The 18,881-nt window shown below is 42.0% G+C and overlaps 2 protein-coding genes across 3 annotated transcripts; one reads left to right on the top strand and one right to left on the bottom strand.

Moving 5' to 3' along the window:
* The first annotated feature begins 792 nt into the window (after nucleotides 1-792).
* Nucleotides 793-8,940, top strand: taf1c (TATA-box binding protein associated factor, RNA polymerase I subunit C). Of its 2 annotated transcripts, XM_074618781.1 has the most exons (15): nucleotides 793-1,256; nucleotides 2,528-2,639; nucleotides 2,771-2,820; nucleotides 3,010-3,099; nucleotides 3,488-3,549; nucleotides 3,631-3,881; nucleotides 4,058-4,195; nucleotides 4,279-4,396; nucleotides 4,548-4,619; nucleotides 4,714-4,849; nucleotides 5,056-5,184; nucleotides 5,592-5,790; nucleotides 5,924-6,061; nucleotides 6,208-7,631; nucleotides 7,815-8,940. In XM_074618781.1, the coding sequence occupies exons 1-15, from the start codon at nucleotides 1,128-1,130 to the stop codon at nucleotides 8,052-8,054; spliced, it is 3,288 nt and encodes a 1,095-aa protein (XP_074474882.1). In that variant the 5' UTR covers nucleotides 793-1,127; the 3' UTR covers nucleotides 8,055-8,940. The 2 variants fall into 2 exon arrangements, with proteins under 2 accessions (XP_074474882.1, XP_074474883.1); XM_074618782.1 differs by lacking the exon at nucleotides 3,488-3,549 and having other exon boundaries at nucleotides 802-1,256.
* Nucleotides 8,941-9,585: 645 nt separating this feature from the next.
* ccng2 (cyclin G2) lies at nucleotides 9,586-18,198 on the bottom strand. The gene is made up of 8 exons (XM_074618785.1): nucleotides 18,091-18,198; nucleotides 16,589-16,747; nucleotides 16,271-16,408; nucleotides 15,610-15,860; nucleotides 14,993-15,071; nucleotides 14,702-14,800; nucleotides 13,383-13,582; nucleotides 9,586-10,946 (listed from the first exon to the last, which is right to left on the bottom strand). The coding sequence occupies exons 2-8, from the start codon at nucleotides 16,691-16,693 to the stop codon at nucleotides 10,814-10,816; spliced, it is 1,005 nt and encodes a 334-aa protein (XP_074474886.1). The 5' UTR covers nucleotides 16,694-16,747; nucleotides 18,091-18,198; the 3' UTR covers nucleotides 9,586-10,813.
* Between the last annotated feature and the right edge of the window lie 683 nt (nucleotides 18,199-18,881).

Genomic DNA, 18,881 nt, shown 5'->3' with positions numbered 1-18,881 from the left:
TTTCATTCGGAAGCTGACATTGATACCTTAATTCTCAATGTCAGTCTGAAACTAGACTAAATAAATGCAGCACGCTGTGTGTTCGTACTCCATCTCCATTCATTGTGTGTATTGTGAGGTTGTAGATTTATTTTATTAATTTTATTTATTTATTTATTTATTTATTTTATTTAGCTGCTTAACCTTTAAGCACGAAAGTTCATTATTGACTTTGAAAACAATAGTTTGACCAATATTAATAATAATTATTATTATTATTATTATTATTATTAATAATTATCATTATTTTTATTTTTTTATTGTTGTTGTTTTGGTTGCTGTTATTATTATTATTATTATTATTATTATTATTATTTTATTATTATTATAATTCTATTATTGTAGTCAGGTCCCAACGTCAGTTCCACTTGGCTACATCATCATTCTAATAATCATTATTATTTGAAAACTAATAAATTAATAATTTAATTAATTAATACTCCACCAAGAAAACCCCATGGCAAACTCCCGAGATGCAGTTGAAAGCTCCGATTTTATTTTGAAAGTTCACCAGAGTCATGATGGTCTTGCTCGATATTTTTCCTATCTTCAAAATAAAAGTCCAGATGACTACGTTTTTTAAGTCGATTTTATTTGATATACTTATTTTTTTTATTTTATACGGGGTTTTTTTTTATCTCGCATGTCATATCATCTGACGTGTTGCCTCGTTAAACAAAATAAATTAATAAATAAAAAAACAAAATCACACCAACCGGAAGTCGTACTGTTGTTGTTTTCAGTTGGCGCCACAGCGAGCTTGACTGTCATTGCCGCGAGTCTGCACGTGTTCTGCGATACACTGCGGATTTTGGACAATTCCACCACAATTTTAATGTTTTTTCGGACTACTATGTTTGCGTCCACGTGTACAACTTGTAGTTCGAGGTGCTGAACGCGTGTCACGATGATTAGAAGACGAGAAACTAGTTTATTCCTGCTAGTTAGCTAGCTAACTGGAGGAGCTAGCGTTAGCCGAGCCGGAGAACAACATGTTCAGACTTGTTCCCAGACACCACGCTGAGAGAGAGTGAAGGAACAACGACACGTGTATCATTAGAAACCCAGACAGTTGTTTTAATTCGTTAATGACAAATACAATGGATTACCAGTTCCCACAGCAGCTTTTTCCTTCGTTTTATAACTGTGGACCGCCGGACTCGGCCGTGAAACACTGTGCGGGAACCTGGGGCAGCTATGGCCGAGTCAACCCTCAGGTGAGTCATCTGTCAGCTCAATGACTATTATTAATAAGCCAATAAATATTATTCCAAACCATGATGATTAATAATATTCTCGTATTTTATTGGGTAAACGAGTACTGTAACGTTTAATTTAAAAAATAATAAATAAATATTAATTGTCATATTTAAATATAATAATTATAATGATAATAATATATATATGTATTAATAATAAAATATTTAATAATATTCGAAATTTATTTTTATTCAGCCATCACCACTGTCTTTAATAGTTATTAAGATGTTATAATAGTTTTGCATCAAGTAAGGAAATGTATTATTAAGTCAGGACACACCATTTGCAACAAAAAACGTACAAATAAATAAAAGGAAGTTTTTTTAAATACCCCAAATAAAAAGAATCATGTAAAGTGTTATATTGCTAAAATGTGTCATTGGTTTTACCAGTTGAAACTTCTTGAAGCCCATTACTTTGGAGGATGCAACCTGCCAAAATAAAAAATAAATAAATCAATGACTTCATAAATAAATAAATGTCATTAAATGTAGGAAAAATAACATTGGAAATAAATGTAGCCATTAATTGATTGATAAACTGTGACTTAAATTGATATTTCGGTTTTAATTTGCTTCTTTATTTATTGATCTGTGTATTATATCCCCTTGTTTATTTTCTTCTCTGTTTAATTTTCCCTTTTATTTATTTATTTTATTTATTAATTCATTTTTGCATTTATTTTTTATTTATTTTTTACATAAATAAATACATACATTTAAAAATATAAAATAAATAAAAGGGAAAGTTAAACAAAAGAGTGTATATATATATTAATACAGAAATATCAAATGGCCACATTTAATCTTTAATATAATTTTTGCTACAATTAATGACATATTTATTTATAGTGTCATTTATTTATTAATTAATTATTTTATTTTGTCAGGTTCCAACCTCCATACATTTCTGCTAGGAAAAGAAACAAATCAATGTTAAGTTATGCATGATACAAATATCTGTGGTAAATCCAAATTCTGAGATATTGAGTTTTAATAATTTTTTATCATGACCAACTTTTATTGTGTGTGTTGCAGAAATGGGAAATATTACTGATCATTTTGATAATTATAACAAATTTATATTTTGTTAAAAACACCAACATGATCTACTTTCAGATTCTCCGCTGTGGTGATTTTTGGACTGTTAGTAGGACTGGATCAGAATTTTGAAGATGTCATCTGTACTGTCAGACTTTCTTATTGTTTTGGTGTGTTTGTGGTTTCAGGGCAGCTCTGGTCCTCTCTCAAGCTGGTCATTTACATCCAGTCATCAGGTCAGAGGGGAGACATGGCGCCACACCGAGCCGGTGTCAGTTCCCCTCCTGTCTCCTAAAAATGGTGAGTCCCAGTCAGCCGGTTTTACCTCACTGGAGGTCATTCAGGTCTCGGACAGCAGTCCTTGTTCACCCTCCCGATCAGAGAGTACACTTGATTTAAAAAAAAAAAATCTATTGTCATTTTCTTTCCAGCTTTCCTTTGGCCTTTGAAGCCTCCAGATCCGCTGGACTTCATAGAACATGTGAGTGCAACAGTTCTACACAACAAACCTGTCTCAGATTTAAGAGATGTGTACTATGCACCTTTTTTAAGCCTTAAATGCATGTGTACATTGCTTCATACCTCTGGTCTTAAGTGACCCGGCACTTGTTAGTTTTTTTTTGCCTTTTTGTTTTGTGTTCTGAGTTTTCTAAACAGGATTTGTATTTAGATGCAGAACTTCTTCATGGACCACAGCCAGGACGCCTTCGGGTGCATGGGGGAAATTCTGAGTGAACATTTCAAACCAGAACCGAGAGAGGTGAGATTCACAAGAATAGACTTTCTATGTTTATTTTATTTTTTTATTCATTCAGGTATTTGTTTGTTTGAATACATGTTAGACAAAATAAACAAGTTACAGACATCAGTTTGTGCTCTGGAAGCTTTATGATTTTATAGACTGAAATATGAAAAGTGAATCAGTTATTGATCAATAATCCTTTAAATCTAACTTAATTAACAAAACACAAGTAAAGTACACTTCAAATTGCTAGTAGCTTCTCCACCTGTCATTATTTAACAAGCGGTGACTAATCAGTCCATGATAGATTATTAACATCTATTATTTAAATATAGATATACAGTATAAAAGATGAACTGCCGAAAACAGAATGTCATCAGAATGTTTGCGTGTTGTTTTTATGCAGAAATATCACAGGAATTCAGTCTATGAGGTGAAAAACGTCCTCGACATGCTGAACATTAAGATGTGAGTGGACCTGATCAATCAGTGGATATCTCTGCTTGTCTGATGGGTGTTTTATTTCGTCACATTGTGTCTCTTGTCCAGGTACTCCAAGTCCCATTCCTGCAGATTGCTGGACACGTACAGCACCCTGCTGTCGGACGTGGTGCCCGCCGTCCCTCCTGAGCTGCTGGGTTCTCTGCTGTACGAGGAGTTGACGGAGCAGAGGGACCGCATGCTGTTCTCTGAAGGAGCCACGGGGGGCGCTCTGGCCTTTGTCCCCTTCTCACAGAGCGGCAGTGACTCTCAGAGTGGCTGCCTCATCTACCCCGGAAAACAGGGACACGACTGCCTCAGTATCCTGCAGACCAGATCATATACTAGAGTTTTAAGACAAAGATTTACAACCCATTTCTTTTGTGATATAAAACAATAACACATAAGACTGATGAATGGGTGAGGATGTGAAACAGAGTGGTGTCCTTCCTGCTGTGTGTTTCTGCTGCCTTTGTTTCTTAACGCAGTACCTCAGACTTCCACAGAGTGGAGCTGCAGCACCACAGAGGAAGTTCCTCCTGTCTGGACGCCAGCAGGAGCAGCAGCGACTCCTTCAGCTTCCAGCTGAAAGGCCCCATCAGACAGATCAGCTCTGCCTCTCTGCTCGACGACTGTAAGAACAAGGAAGCATTGAGACATGTCATCAGGAGTGTGATGCCCCGGCTGTGCACATTTTAACATGTTTGTCTTTTGCAGGTTGTGTTGCAGTGCGATCGGACCACCTGTGTGGAGTTTGGAGGTTCAGTGAAAGAACCGAACCTCGTCTGCTGCAAGTTGTCAACACCAAAGAGGTCGCGACCTGCATCAGCGTCAGGTGAGGGATCACGAGGGAGGAGCAAGGCATCAACGCCGCTGCAGGGTGGGAGTTCAATTGCAGCCTCAAGGGTCGGAGACGGGAAGTTATGAAAAATATTCCAACCGAGGAGAAGGTGTAAAGTGACGTCTTGTCTGCTGTGTGTTGTCAGTCCTCATGTTTTAGGTGAAGTTCTGGTGGCGAGTGAGAGCGGAGCAGCAAACCTGTGGACTGTGGGCAGAGGGTGAGAATGTTTTTTGTACTTATTCTCCGTACAGATAACTGGTGTAATCTGTTTCAAGTCCCATTAAAATGAAAGTGACTCTCTGTGCCGTCAGGATGCAGAAGGTCCGGGAGGAGGTCGACAACCTGTACTTCAACGCCAAGTCGTCGTGGCGTTGGTGCGAGTTCTCCGCCCACCCGAGGGTGATGCTGTACGCAGACAGGACGGGGGTGGAGCTCACAGACATCAGGGTGAGACATGAGATCGTGGTGGTTGTCTCAGTTTGGACAAGCCTGAGTTTAGCTTCTGTTTGTTTTCACCGTGTAAATGAACAACATGGGAATCATTTTAATCGTTTTAGTGTCCTTCTTTACCAGATGACTTTTGAATGTAATTTGATTTCTTGGACTCTTGTCCTCTATCCCTCTGCCCCTCCCTTCCTCCTCTGTCCCTCCAGGCGAGTCCTGTCTCGAGTCACACTCTGTTTCGTATCAGCAACACCCCCGAGTGTCGCAGTGGGGAGAGACTCATTCTGTCCAGATATCTGGGAGACGTCCACTCCTTCCAGCACCTCATCACCACTCAGGTACAGCAGCACTATTAAGCCTGAAAACAGAGCCATGAGGAGGTGCAGAAGTCTAGTTTTCTCTCAGAATACTTGAATTACAAAATGCTGAAAGGTTATTATGGAATTTTTGCCCAATGATGCCAAAAATATTCTGCCTAATGCCACTTTAATTTAAACAAGGGAGATTCTGATGCCTGATTTGACACAATCAGATGATTTACATGAGACTCGCCACTCCGTTAGTGTGTCGATATACAAAAACACTGATCTCACAAGCCATCATCCCACCCAAGCACCTGTCCAGCTGATACATTCTGCTGGGTGTCATATGGCAGTTTTTTCTTTCAGTTTCAGAAAGCATTTTTAATTCCTCTCTCTCTCTCTCTCTCTCTCTCTCTCTCTCTCTCTCTCTCTCTCTCCGTCAGTACTCGGCCTACATCATGGACGAGCGTTTCCCCTGCACGCCCATGCTCAAGTGGGATCACCTGATGGAGTCCCCACCCATGTTTTGTCACACTGTTCGTGGCTCGGCCTCCTCTGGCTCAACAGTGGGCGGGGCTAGGACCACCAAGGTCCTGCTGGGCTCCCACAGCTCTCAGGAAATCGCACTCCTGCAGTACTCAGGTCAGTCCACTTTGATGTTTCTACAAATTAGTGCTAAATGTTTCAGTGTATTGGTCCCTTTGGAATCTCACGGGTGTTCACGTTCCGTACTAAACATCTGTACTAAACTCCCTCTGTGTGTGCGTGTTTTCAGGAGGCAGAGCGGAGGCCTGTTCTAGTCAAGGTCCTCCTCAGGCGCTGCTCAGAGCCAGAGACAGTCTGAAACACCTTCCTGTCCAGATCCCTCACCGCTTGGACATCGCAACCAGCAGATTGTCCTCCCCTGCTGCAGGTATGGATAGACGATTGCAACCAACTGAGTACCCCTCTGCTCACTCCTGCCTTTCAAGACTGCGGCTCTGGGTCTGAACACAGCATTACTTTAAAAAGATAATCGTACATATATGATGTGGCTGAACCTTTTTGTGTTGTTATCAGGTCTGACTTGTATCCAGAAGAGAGGAGGAAGAGAGGCAGGTGGCGAGGAGTGTATCTGTATCCTACAGCTGACGGAGGCGGGAGATATCTTCTACCAGATCCTGGAGCCTGAGCAGCCGGACTCCTCTGGACCTCCAGCAGTAGAGGACGACCTGCCGCCACAGCCAGCTCTGAAAGAAGCCACAACTTCAGGGAGAAAGACAGCCAAACGGCCTCAGTCACTTTCTCAACTGGTTATATCGGACACGTCGAGCGATGAGAGCGTAATCGGACCGACTCAGCATCCAACTGTGCCGAGGTTTGTGGCCGAAACGCCAGAGAGGGAACAACAAGGGCTGATTGTGTACTCTGACACTTGTTCTGAGGATTCAGAGTCCAGATGGAGAGGTCGAAACCTGAAGCGACTGCGGCTGCAGGTCGTCGTCAACGATGATCCAGATCTGGATCAAGTGAGTGGATCGGACGCAGGTGTGAAAGATGGAGAGGTGGCTGAAGGTAACGTCGATAGAACTGAGGAACCCGGCGGTGTGGAGGAAACCGTCAGCAGCTCGGGTCGCTCAGAGTGGCCGGCTGCCGTAAAGCTCAGCGACGCCACTCTTGTAACGTGGAAACATTGGCTCCAGAAATTGATGAAAAGGAGTCGTGAAAAGAAGCCCCGTCCACGCCGCCTGCGGCACCTCACATTCGGAACTGAACACCTGCTCCACCGTGTTGACGATGAAGCGAGTGATTCGACAGAAGCGAAGCGCGTACAGAGCCTGAGGTGTGATCTGAGAGCGTGCATGTCCAAGCGCTCGCTGCTGGTTCACGGCGCCGTCTCTGCATCCCTCGGGGCTCCAGATGTGGTAATGGTGCCAGATGTGGTGGATACAGAAGTCTGGAGTGATCAGATCAGCCATCGCCTGACCCTCTCCTGGCAGGGCGAGGAGGCGTGGCGGGCGTGGTGGGAGGACCAGCTGGGCCTGAACAGGGAGGAGAAGGTGGCGGCTCTGAAGAGGAAGAGGAGGAGGGAGAAGGAGGCGAAGAGAGCCTCCGGGCGACGCATGGAGCTCTCCGGGAGCTTCACCTCGTCTGTCAGCTACCAGACAGAGCTGAGCGATTTCTCCGATTCGACTGGCTGGTCTTCTGCCGCGAGCCAGGGGGCGTGGTCAGACTCCGAAGGTAAGCTGTCCCAGCCGGAGGACGTTTCGGAGAGTGGGACACCAAGAGCCGCAACACCCTCCACCATGCAAACTGACACTCCAGTTCCCACGCCGACCCCCACACCTCAAAGTGTTAAATGTAATCAAGGTGACCAGCAGACCCCCAGCAGCTCCCGAGCCCTCACCCCATCTCTGACACAAAAACTTGACTCCACACCAGCCAATCAGAGGAGAAACAAACGTCCAGTCAAGGACTACCTCAGCTCTCTGTTTGCACCACAGGTAAGAGGAAGGTGTTCAGTAGTGTGTCATGTTGGTCTGCCACTAATGGCGCATTTACACCAAGAGCAAAGCAAACTTTTCGCGCAGTGCGATCTCTTACAAAGTCAATGCAAAACGTTATAATAACGTGTTATTATCGTGTTAACTTTGACAGCCCTCCTTTATTTTCCGGTCTGTCTCTAGGATGAGCCCTCGCAGCATGACAGTTATTTCCTGGAAGAGGGGAGCGCCGCGCGCCCCCCACCTCCACCAGCGACCTCGTCCTCCTCCCAGAGGAGCCTCAGGACGGATCTGTCCCAGGACGCCCCCGTCTGGTCGGGTTTCTTCCAGTCCCAGAGTTCACAGGGTCGGCTGGGGCTGTCGCAGGCGTCGCAGGCGTCGCAGGCGTCGCAACCCAAGAGAAAGTCTCGAATGGGATTTTGATTCACTGGTCGGTCTGTCCGTCACACGGAGGGGGAGTGTATCGTTTGGAGTACCTGATCTCAGGAAAACAAAAAACAGTCTCAAGGAACGTTTTTCTGATTTCCGGCTTCTTCAGCTGCCTCAGGATTTGTAAAGATGGATTTATATCGGTATTATTCACTGGGATTGTACATACAAAAAAATTAACATGCAAACAGGATCTTATGGAAGTGGATGAACTGACTGCATGTTGGAAAAGGATCCCTGGCACTGTTGCTGATCCCTGAAGACGTCTGCAGACTGGCTGAAGAAGACCAACTGCCGGCTGGTTTGGTAGGACTCAGTGCAGTTTATTATCTTTGTTTTGTGGTTTGTGCCGTTTGTTTGCTGATGTCATATCCCTTGTGTGTGTGCAATGTAATGTAAGATCAAATGAGCAGTCATTCATTCTTTGCATCATGATGAGGTGTTCACACTGCAGGTGACATTTAACTCTAAATGATGACTGTTAAATGATTACAAAAAAAGACATTGCTTTTATGTGTTGGAATGAAAGGACTCAATCATCTCGTTGTTTTTGGTGTGAAAACAGGAACAGTTTTTACTTCTAAGTACTAAAATATGACGTTTCTAGACCGGGATTTCCTGATTTGTCTAAATCTGGCAATAATTGTGACCTTGTGTACGAATGTGAGTGTGAAAGTGAAAGCTTATTTTTTACAGAAAGTCTGGGTTTCCTTTGAAATTTCTATTTTCCAATTCTGTTTCACAGAACTCACTCGGTTATTTTTTACTTAGGTAAATGAAAGTATACCTCGCTCACTGTGATAAATTATTTTTATGAAACCTTTCTACATCTGCTTCTCTAAACAAAACAGAACTGATTTGAATAAAATCACTCAAAGAATATTTGGGTTGTCATTGAAAAACAGCAGGACATGGTAAAAGCTTTACACGGTATTCTCAAAGACAAAAAGGGCCACGTGAAAAAAAAAACTTGAAATGAAATGTTCAACCATTTGGTTTACTAAAGGGATTTCCATTCTAATGAACAATTATATAACAAACATGACAAATGTCAGCATTGAAAACAAGAGTTTTGTTTCATTTTTCGTGGCCATGTTGCAGTACTCTAGTCTGACGATTGATTAATGTTAGAAGTCTCACGGTTTGCCAAATTCAACCTAGTATCAGGGCCACTGTGGAACTATTTTACTTTGTTTCAGGTGTGAATTTTGTGACAAAATATCTAAAATGGTTGTTGAAATATATCAAATTAGTGTCTTTTCATGCTCCTATGCATTGATGAATATTTTAATATCTGTCAACCTATCACAGTGGACAACGAAGGCCCTGAATGCTCCGTCATACTGAAACCAATATCTGCTGGAGGATTTAAATTCTGTTGGTCACCACGCCCCGTGACATCGTTGTCTAAATAGATCAGTTATGTTCAGTTATGTGCCTCATCTGGTTTATACTTTCAGCTTGAGTTATAAAATGAATCCAAACAGCTGGTTGTTGTTTTTAGAAGAAAAAGACAGACAACAGATTAAAAATAATATTTTTATAAGATTTTAGACTTTTTTTCAGTACAGTGACAAAAAGAGAATAAATAACTTAATATCTACAAAAGAACTATTAACATTTTTTTTTTTTTTGTACATCATTTACAGTTTTACATGTTTTTGTATTAACATTTTTTTTACATTTTTGAAATTTTCGACTTTTTTTTTAACACCGTCGGCATCATTTAGTTCCATACAGCATTCTCACCTAACAGTCTCAAAACACCAAACTTTTTTTTGTAAGCTACATCCTACCATTTTAAACCAGGGTCATACGTGCACACATCCACAAACACACACTCATTAAATGTTTTCATCAGCAGGGTTTGAACCTGAACGCTCTCTGCCCCCCCGCTGCCTTTGAGCAAGGCACGTCACCCTGACTGAACACACTGAACAACTTCTGACACAGCAGAGTTTCACCCCCAAGACACAAAGTCAAACCTCCAGTCTGACCATTTAACACTTCAAAATGACATAAAAAGAAAACTGTGCAAATAAAAAGTTTACTACAGAAGATGAGAGCAGACGTGCGCACTCTGTCAGGAGATCACAACGCAGTTACCTCAAGAAATGACAAACAAATTTACTTTTCAACCCTGTTAACTAGAAAATAAAGACCGTTTAGTGGTGATCAGGACTTCAGTGAGTCTGTATCTCAGAATCAGTACCTTACATTAGAGGTCTTAAGTCATAAATTAAACGTTTTGATCACCACCCACAGTCGCTCTCAGCTTCTGTACATCAAGAAAACTCCTACCCTTAATAAAAGCAGTCTTGGATTAATAACAGTCCAAAAAAACATTCTATTAAATAAATACCACGTTTTGGCAAATTATCTTCTTGTCGACAACGTGAACAGTTTCTGGTCTGAACAGACGTCTGAGGTTGAGAAGTTTCTTATCGGACTGCAGGGTCTGCTAGCTCAGCGCCTTTTTAAAAGACCAGACGTTGCGCCACGTCGACCAAACGTTATCTAACATACATTGTATATCCTTAAAAATCTGGCATCCTGGAATGTGACATCTCAACATGCACCAACACGGCTACAAACTAAAACAAATCTACCAGGAAGAGTCCGGACTGCTCAGCTGCCAGTTGTTGTTGTTGTGAGACTCTCCACCAGCACCGGAGCTTATTGAACAATAAATTAAAGACTTTGGGTAAAGAGGGGGAAGGGGATGAGACGGCGAGGCACTGGGGGGGAGGGCATCAGGCGTGGAGGTGTTGGCGGTGTTTTTGGCGGCGGAGGTGCAGAGGGAAGTAGGGCCCTTCGGCGTCGCTGCCCGGAGAGCTGCTGAGAGACTCCTCACCTGAACTCATCATGTCCTCACAGGAGTCCTCACTGTAGAGACACACACACAACGATATACTGTCAGTACACAGTTGTATAACACAGCTGATTAAATCTGTTGATTGACCTGTACTAGGTAGAGTGACACAGAACCTTACTAGAAAAGGTTCGGGCAGGCGGGTGACAAAGCAGCGTTCCGTGTAAGTTATTAATAACTTACAGAAACATTGCATGCAATAGTCCACCTTCTCATCCTCTCTCTCTCTCTTTCAAACAAACACAGAAACCAGCCGTGGTGGCGGCACAACATTTGAACACAGGATCTGTGCCACCGCCAAGTAATGCGCTGTCAAGAGGTCGCGATCATTTCACGTGTCTGTGTGATGACGTTGCACACACACACACCGCTGCGCTCAAGTGCGCTTGTCTCAGACCTCAGTCCTGACAGTTGTGCTACTATAGGCTAATACATAAAGTTGGTGGTTTGCGGGTCGGGTTCAGGTGGTTGATTGACGCAAATTTTTTGCGAGCTGGGCGGTGCGGATTGGCTCCCATTAACAGGTCGGGTGGGTGCGGGTCATAAAAAAAAAACCTGACTCACGCATCACTAACTTTTACAGTTCAGGAAGAAGTGTGTCTGAATGAGAGCAGAGAAGAACTGACAACTGTTTTGTCATAATGATGTTAATATGAATACTGAATAGTAGTAGTAGTAGATAATAGGTCAAATAGTGGGTTAGTCAACAAACTTGAAATTTTGATAATCAAATCACTAAAGTTATTCATTAATCAAAGAGTTCTTATTGAAGAAAATCGGCAATAAAAGAACAAGATATTTTCTTGTTATAGTGAGCTACATGTTAAAGTAAATTAGGTACATTTGTTTCGTTTTCTTGGCTGTTGATCAGACAGATTTAAGTTGACATTGGTCATAATTTATGTTGTTTGAAGGATTAAACGGTAAATATGGATTAAAACTAAATAAAGAAATACAATCAAATATGATTGAGGAAATATAATAATGAAAATAAGCATCAGTTTGCCCTCTGAGGATTTAAGAATTCCTGACCTTAATAAGATTTATATCACACTGGGACAGAAGACAGTTTATGAGTAAAGAAGCAGACCATGTTCTGACTTGTGATAGTTAAAGTCTGACTCAGCTGACTCTGTTAACATCTGCTGAAAGTTCAGGTGTGGAAATTAATGTTCAGCAGGTTTGTGTTTGAGCTGCTCTTTGGGTTAATGATCACTGTCTGCTGTCAGCTGGGTAAAGTTTTAATGTTTCGGTTCCTCTTTATTCTTGTTACGCACTCTCCAGAAGTTCCATGTTACATAAAGGCGAGGCCCTCTGGCCTCATGCGACGTCATGGAAACGTCTGTCAGTGGTGGGACGTGATTAGTGACTCGCACACATCCCATCATGCAGTGCTGGGAGATATGAGAGGCCTTGACAAGCTCAGACAGTCGGGGGGGGGTTGGCCGGTCTGTGTGTGTGTGTGACATAATGTTACAAAACACCAGAAACTTGTGTGTTGCTGCACAGCTGGTTACAGAAGGAGTGTTACGCACACACAGTACACTGTAAAAAATGCCCCCCTCTAAACTGAAACAAAAAAACTTAAATTTGCTAATGACTCTTAGAGGCCTTGTTTTTAGAAAAAGATTATAGTTTTCACTTCCAGCTAAATCAAAACTAACTATGAGATGATTCACCGCAAGACTACTGCTGGTAAACTAACTGGGTTACTTCATACACTGTTTCCGAGCGGTGATGTTTGTATGACACACAAGGTGTGTCTGGGTTATTTTTTTATACCTGAAATGCCTCTGTTATTGTCGTCAGGAGTGTTTGGAATTTAACAGCAGATGTGAGCTGTCATCACATGATGTCAGTTTGACGTTTCCATCACAATGAAACTGAATCCAACACAGTCCGTAGTTCAGTTAAGCAATTCCGAGTCTGATTGTTGGAAGTTTGCTTTGAAGCAAAGAACTCAGTGTGTTTGTATCAGAAAACATTTTTGCTTCTCAACGTTAAGGCCCTGAACCACCAAGCCGACGGTCGGCCGTCGACCTAGTTTTTTCGGTGTTTCCCGCACCGTCGGCTCTATTCTCCTGTGTCTGAGGTTTTTTGGCTGATTTAGCATGTTGAATTGGCGGCAATGCCCGTCGGTGAGCGAAATCACTCCAGATGTTCAGCTTAAATGAATCATTCCAATACACGGATAGTTTTTAAGTGGTGAGTGAGAGTGGTGTGAAAATGGTTGGCGAAAATGCCGCTTTGTTTCATGTACGTATCATTACAACGGCTTGTACATCCGCCATCCTCCGCCTTACTGTTTCCCTTTTCAATTGATGAATACAACAAAACAAAAGCGACGTGAAGCGACGCAACTGGAGGCCTTCATCGCACCTAGTTCTTTGATGTCGGGTTGGTGTGTCTGGGCCTTTAGTATCTTGCACAGGTGTGTTTGGGGCTCTTACCTCTCGCTCTCGTCCCAGCAATCCTCTGGGATGGTGGGCATCTCAGGGACGATGCGGAAGCTGTGCAGGTTCTGAGCGGTCCGCCGCGACACAATCCACTGCAGCTTCCTGTGGTTGGGTTTGCTGCATTCAGGGGAGGCGTAGTCCGACAGGCACAGAGCCACCCGCTCACTCCACAGCAGCAGCTCGCCGTCCGTAATCTGAAACCAGAGCAGCAGTTCAGTTTAGCCGTTTGGCCCTCTGCCCTCGTCACAGACTGACATCAGTGCATTTATATTAATCTAATTACATAGCCGTATGTCCCTGTAAGCAGTAACCTGGTTTCTTTTTTTTTCCAGGTCAGGAGGTTATGAGAAACCAGGTTAAAACAGCGCCTATAGGTTTGTGCTGGAACCTGATCAGCTAGTCATGCAACACCTGAAACCTCCCGTTTATAAGTGGGAGGGTTGAGGGAGCAACACACCAGGATCTAGAATAATATCTCAACTCTATTTAGGATGTAAATACTGTACTGTTACATTTCCTTAGTGGAACATTATTTGAAAAAGCAAAGCTTCTTGAACAACATACAAACTTATGGAAAAATACTGCTCCCATATCACCACATATATATGTTGCAGGGAGGTTGAAGTGCATGTTAACTGAAGATGGTAATTAGGTAAAGGAGGGTGGAAAAGCCTGAAAATATTACCAATTCAAGCTCAAACATTTGGCAGAGTTTTCAGAAATCCCACCATGAATGCAAGCATTTCAAAGTCTCATTTCCGTGTGGAGACGAACACTCACAACACAAGACACCAGTTACATAACCACAGTCCTCAGTAGAAATGTTGTGGACCAGAGCCGAGCCAAGAATAAATAGACACCCCCCACCCCACCACCACCACCACCACACCCACTCCTGCTGCTATTCGGAATATGATTATACATATTCTCTGTGTTGTGTTCACTTCCCTTTCATTGAGCCAGATACTGGAATCTCACCTTGAAGTATAAAGCCTTGATGTAATGTTGTTTGTCATGTTACTATTTATGGAAATGCCGAGCCGATACTGGTAGTATCGGCTCGGCATTTCCTGGATCAGTAGTTTTAGTCGTTTAGTTTTACTTTTATAAAATCACTAGAGTCCTGTGACATTAAACCTTTAGACTCTCATTTCCTCTAAAAAATTAATTTGCTCCGGGCTGCTGTTGTGAGTGTTGTTGCCCCCTGTTGTGGGAAGCAAACCGTCTTTTTTTTTGGTGTTCCATTAGGTTTCCACAGGTGTTACTTTCCCTTCCGAGATGAGTTGTTGTGTAACGCAGTCATGCGTGTTTACCTTTAGGTGTCTCTGGATGTGATAGGCTATTTCCAACTTGTCCCCCGACTGAGCGGCTTCGATCTCCTGCCTCAGGAGCGACAGGGCTAGGACGGACGGCTGGATGGACAAACAGACAGAAAGAGAAATGAAGAAGTGGCAGGGATGAACAGACTGAGGCTTGTTTAACAGTCTCAGTGTTGTCAAACTAAGAGCAATATTAAAAAAAAAAAAAAAATTCTGAGCCTCTCATTAGACTGCTGAACTACTGTAGTCCTATCTGACCTTTGACCCTGTGTTGTGAATTCCTACCTTTGCTTTAGAGAAGGAGATCCGGCACAGACAGGCTTTAAGTTGAGCTTCTAGCTTCTCCAGGCTCAGAGTCTCCTTCCTGTTAACACACACAGAGAGTCAGGTTTAGGTGTGTTTTCAGGTCAGTGATGTTTCCCAGGCAAACAGCATTTTTTAAGACACAAGACAAGGTTATGTAAGTGTGAGGTGCTGGTGCCAGCGGCATCCGACAACAAATCTTATCGGTGCACTTCAGTCAGACGCTGATAGCTGACCTACATCAGGTGGAACTGCCTGTGACAAACAAGCAGTGGTGTGGAGAAGCTCCGCCAATCAAATCAAGGGAAGATCTTTGCGTTCACACACCCCTCTGAACTGAACTCTGGTATTTTATCTTGACATTCAGAGATGTGAAACAAATCCCAAATGTGCCCCAACAAGGCCTGTAAACAAACGTTGTGTTTGTAGCTGAGGCAGAAGATAAACTTGACTAAATGTTGACTTTGATGGATTATATGTATCTGCAGCAAGGTTCAAGTCTCTACAAGTACTGACACCAATAAATCTAACAGCTGATAACAACCAGCAGGAATGTCAACTACAGTTACCCCATAATTCCCTGTACGCGGTGGTCTCACCTGTCTGTGGAGTGCGAAAGTGCGATCTGGTGGTACAAGTGCAGAAAGGTTAAGGCAGTGATGGCTTTGGACTTGAAGTCGAGCTTCTCGGCGACGATATTCTCCATGCGGCAGAGGTCGGACACGGTGAACCGGCATTGGCCGATGCGGATGAGCTCGTCGGTGGGCGCCAGGTCGCACTCCTCCTCCGTCACTTTGGCCGCCATGTGGAGGCAGCTGATGCTGACGCAGGACAGGTGCTTCTGCTGGATCTGAGGTGGACGACACGTGAGTAAGAAAGTGTTTGGAAATGACTGGTTGAGTAAAAACTTCACGTAAGATCAGCAACAAAATCATTTAACTCACTGCATTTGATTTATTATTCAGTAACGAACTGATTAAGGAAGTAGGAAGTAAAATAATTTACAAATGAGGAATGTTGTTTTTTATTAATCCTGTGTTCATTTTCTGTAAACATTGTAGTGTAGATATAATTTAAAGCTGAATTCTTTTAACTGAATTAATCAGTTTCTTTGTTTACAACTTCTTTACTCCTACATCTTCTGTTCAGGTTTCAACGCTTTTACAAACCGCATGAGCAGCCAATATGTCACCAGGCCCCGTTAAAAGTGAAAGCTAACGTGTCCAATGTCTGGTACTATCAGGTGTGAGCATCTCGTACCCTAATCATGGCCAGGAATCTGTCCAGCAGGTTAACAGCCAGGACGAAGGTCTGCGTGCTGTAACCGAAGAAGCTGGTCAGACTCCACAGGTCCTCCACTTTGGCATCTCTGCACTTGGCCGAGATCCACCTGTCATCCTGGAAAACAAAGACGTGCTGTTGATCGACCTGGTTTACCTGCCACACACTCCGATGACGACTTACATTTTGGCAGAAAAGTATTGAAGAGGCTTGCTTGTCATACTACTAGACTTGGGACATTTCCCATTTTCCGACCATGCTGTGGATTAATGATAAATTTTTTTCAGACGTGCTCACCTCTGTCGTGGATTCGATGAGGCTCAGCCCCGTCTCTTTAGGGAGATAATAAGCCTCCTGCTCATAGTTCACCCTCAGCTCCTTCATCAGCTTGAAGGCGTCCATGACTCAGCTGGCACAGGAGGAAGTGATCTCTTGTTTTTTACCACAGTATTTTCACTGCAAAACAGGAAAGCACCCAGGTTTAGTTCCAAAACATAGCCAAGTATTTTATGTCAAAAGGTTCTCCGACCAGTCCAAAATACAAATATAATAAACCTGTACCACCATAATTAATCAAAAAAAAAAAAAATAATAATAATAATCAAGCTTCTGGCTTCTCATGTAAATACACCTGAAAACATCACCTCTGGCTCTGGAAAGTTTACACTATTTATTATATATATATATATATCAGAATCAGAATTGTGTTTATTGCCAGGTGTATGAGGTATACACTAGGAATTTGTTTTGGTTTTGTTGGTGCAAATAAGCAGTAAAATAACAAAAGAATAGATAAAAACGTTAGAATAAAATAATTTAAATTCTACTATTGTACAATATAAGCTTTAAACAAAAGAAACAATTTAAAAATGTGTAAACCAAACCATTAATAGAATAGAATAGAGACTTTATTGTCATTGTCAAAACAACGAAAAACAGTTGAGCAGGTCTTGGCAGTAAAAGCAAATATTAAAAGCAAACATAATCAGTTTAATCTATAATGAAAATAATAGTAATTTTAAATAATAACACATTTTGAAACAGTATCAAACAACAGCTTTGGTTTCACAGCTATTATTTAAAAAGTGTGCATAAAAAAGGAAGAAACAAGAATAACTGGGCAGCTTTTATAATTCCATTATTTATCCATGTTTGGTATTAAAATAAATAAATAATCTTTAGTGCTATCTTTGCTGTATTCCTACTATAACTGTTACTGTATATTTGGCCTACATTTGCTCTCAGCCCTACCAGAGGGGTCACAGCTCAGAGCCCAGCCCACTTCCCTCAGCTGGGCTCCGGTGTCAGATTTCCTCTGCTAGACGCTTTCTCCAGAAAAACAACTGCTTTCTCAAGCTTCTCTCTGTTACTTAACAACCTAAAACACACAAAATCATAACCCACTAGGCTGTGAATCCCCTGGTTTTATCATAATAGTTGATTATAACCCGAGTAAGCTAACAATAACCGCAGCTGTAGCTATCGTTGTTAAATCCTCTCTGGTAGGAGCGGGGGAGGGGCTGCTCTTTTTCGTCCACTGAAACCTTAAAAGGGTCTATTAAACTATAGCTTTCAACACCATAATCAATAACAACACATACATTATAGATTATAGTGCGGTATTAATGCTTTAGAGCGATTAAAATGTGCTTATAGTGGTTTATTTTTGAATATAATCGAGTTAAAAAGCTCTGTTTTGCACAGGAGACGGATTCACAACAGACAAGCAGGAAAAACATAGGAACTAACGTTAGTTAGCGTAGTCTAAGTATAATTGTAATATATGTTAAAGGTTTTACCTGTTTTATTGCAGGTTAAATCCACATCTCTGTTGTCTTGTCTCGTCTTCTTTCTCCTTTCTCTTCTTCTCTCTTTTGTTGATGTTCATAATGATCACGCCCATCTACCTACGTCAGACGGTAGAAACCAATCAAACGCTAGGGGTTCAGTAATAGAAATCAACCCCCTTTTTGGCATAACGGTATAAAATAAAGCGTACAGTTAATGTTTTTGGTGTCGTTTTAACTTTATTTTTAATATTATCGTCTCTTTAAATTAATAGTCAATCTTTAATTCGCCGATAAATGCGACTGGAATCGAAATATACCCCCTCTATTACATGAGACGATCCCCCTTTGATTGACGTCTCTCTAAGCCAATCAGAGAGCAGCAGTTTGACATGTTCAAATAGTCCGCCCAAAATGGGATGCTGTGATTGGCTCATGGCTGCATACAGTCCTGACGCAATCTTTGCATTACGTAGTGGCTTTTGACTGTTGTTTTTTAGCAATTGTCTTCAACAAGCTTTATGATAAATGTCAGACATAACGTCTGTGAATGTTGAAAATGGTTCCCTTGTTGCAGTGCTAACAAAATAGGGAGATAGGTAATAGCCAATGGCAAAATGTAAAGGTGAGTAGACATTGTGCACAGAACTTGACATTTTGCAAACTACACACTGACAGCTGTTGTTGTCTGTTGGGCTTGAGTTTGCCATGTCATGATTTGAACATATTTTTTAATGCTTTTTTATACTTGTAAGGGTTTCTGGACAATATTTGTCATTGTTTTGTGTTGGTAATTGATTTCC

This window comes from Sebastes fasciatus, chromosome 19, assembly GCF_043250625.1.
Source record: "Sebastes fasciatus isolate fSebFas1 chromosome 19, fSebFas1.pri, whole genome shotgun sequence".
NCBI lineage: Eukaryota > Metazoa > Chordata > Actinopteri > Perciformes > Sebastidae > Sebastes > Sebastes fasciatus.
This window is presented reverse-complemented; position numbering and strand designations above follow the sequence as displayed.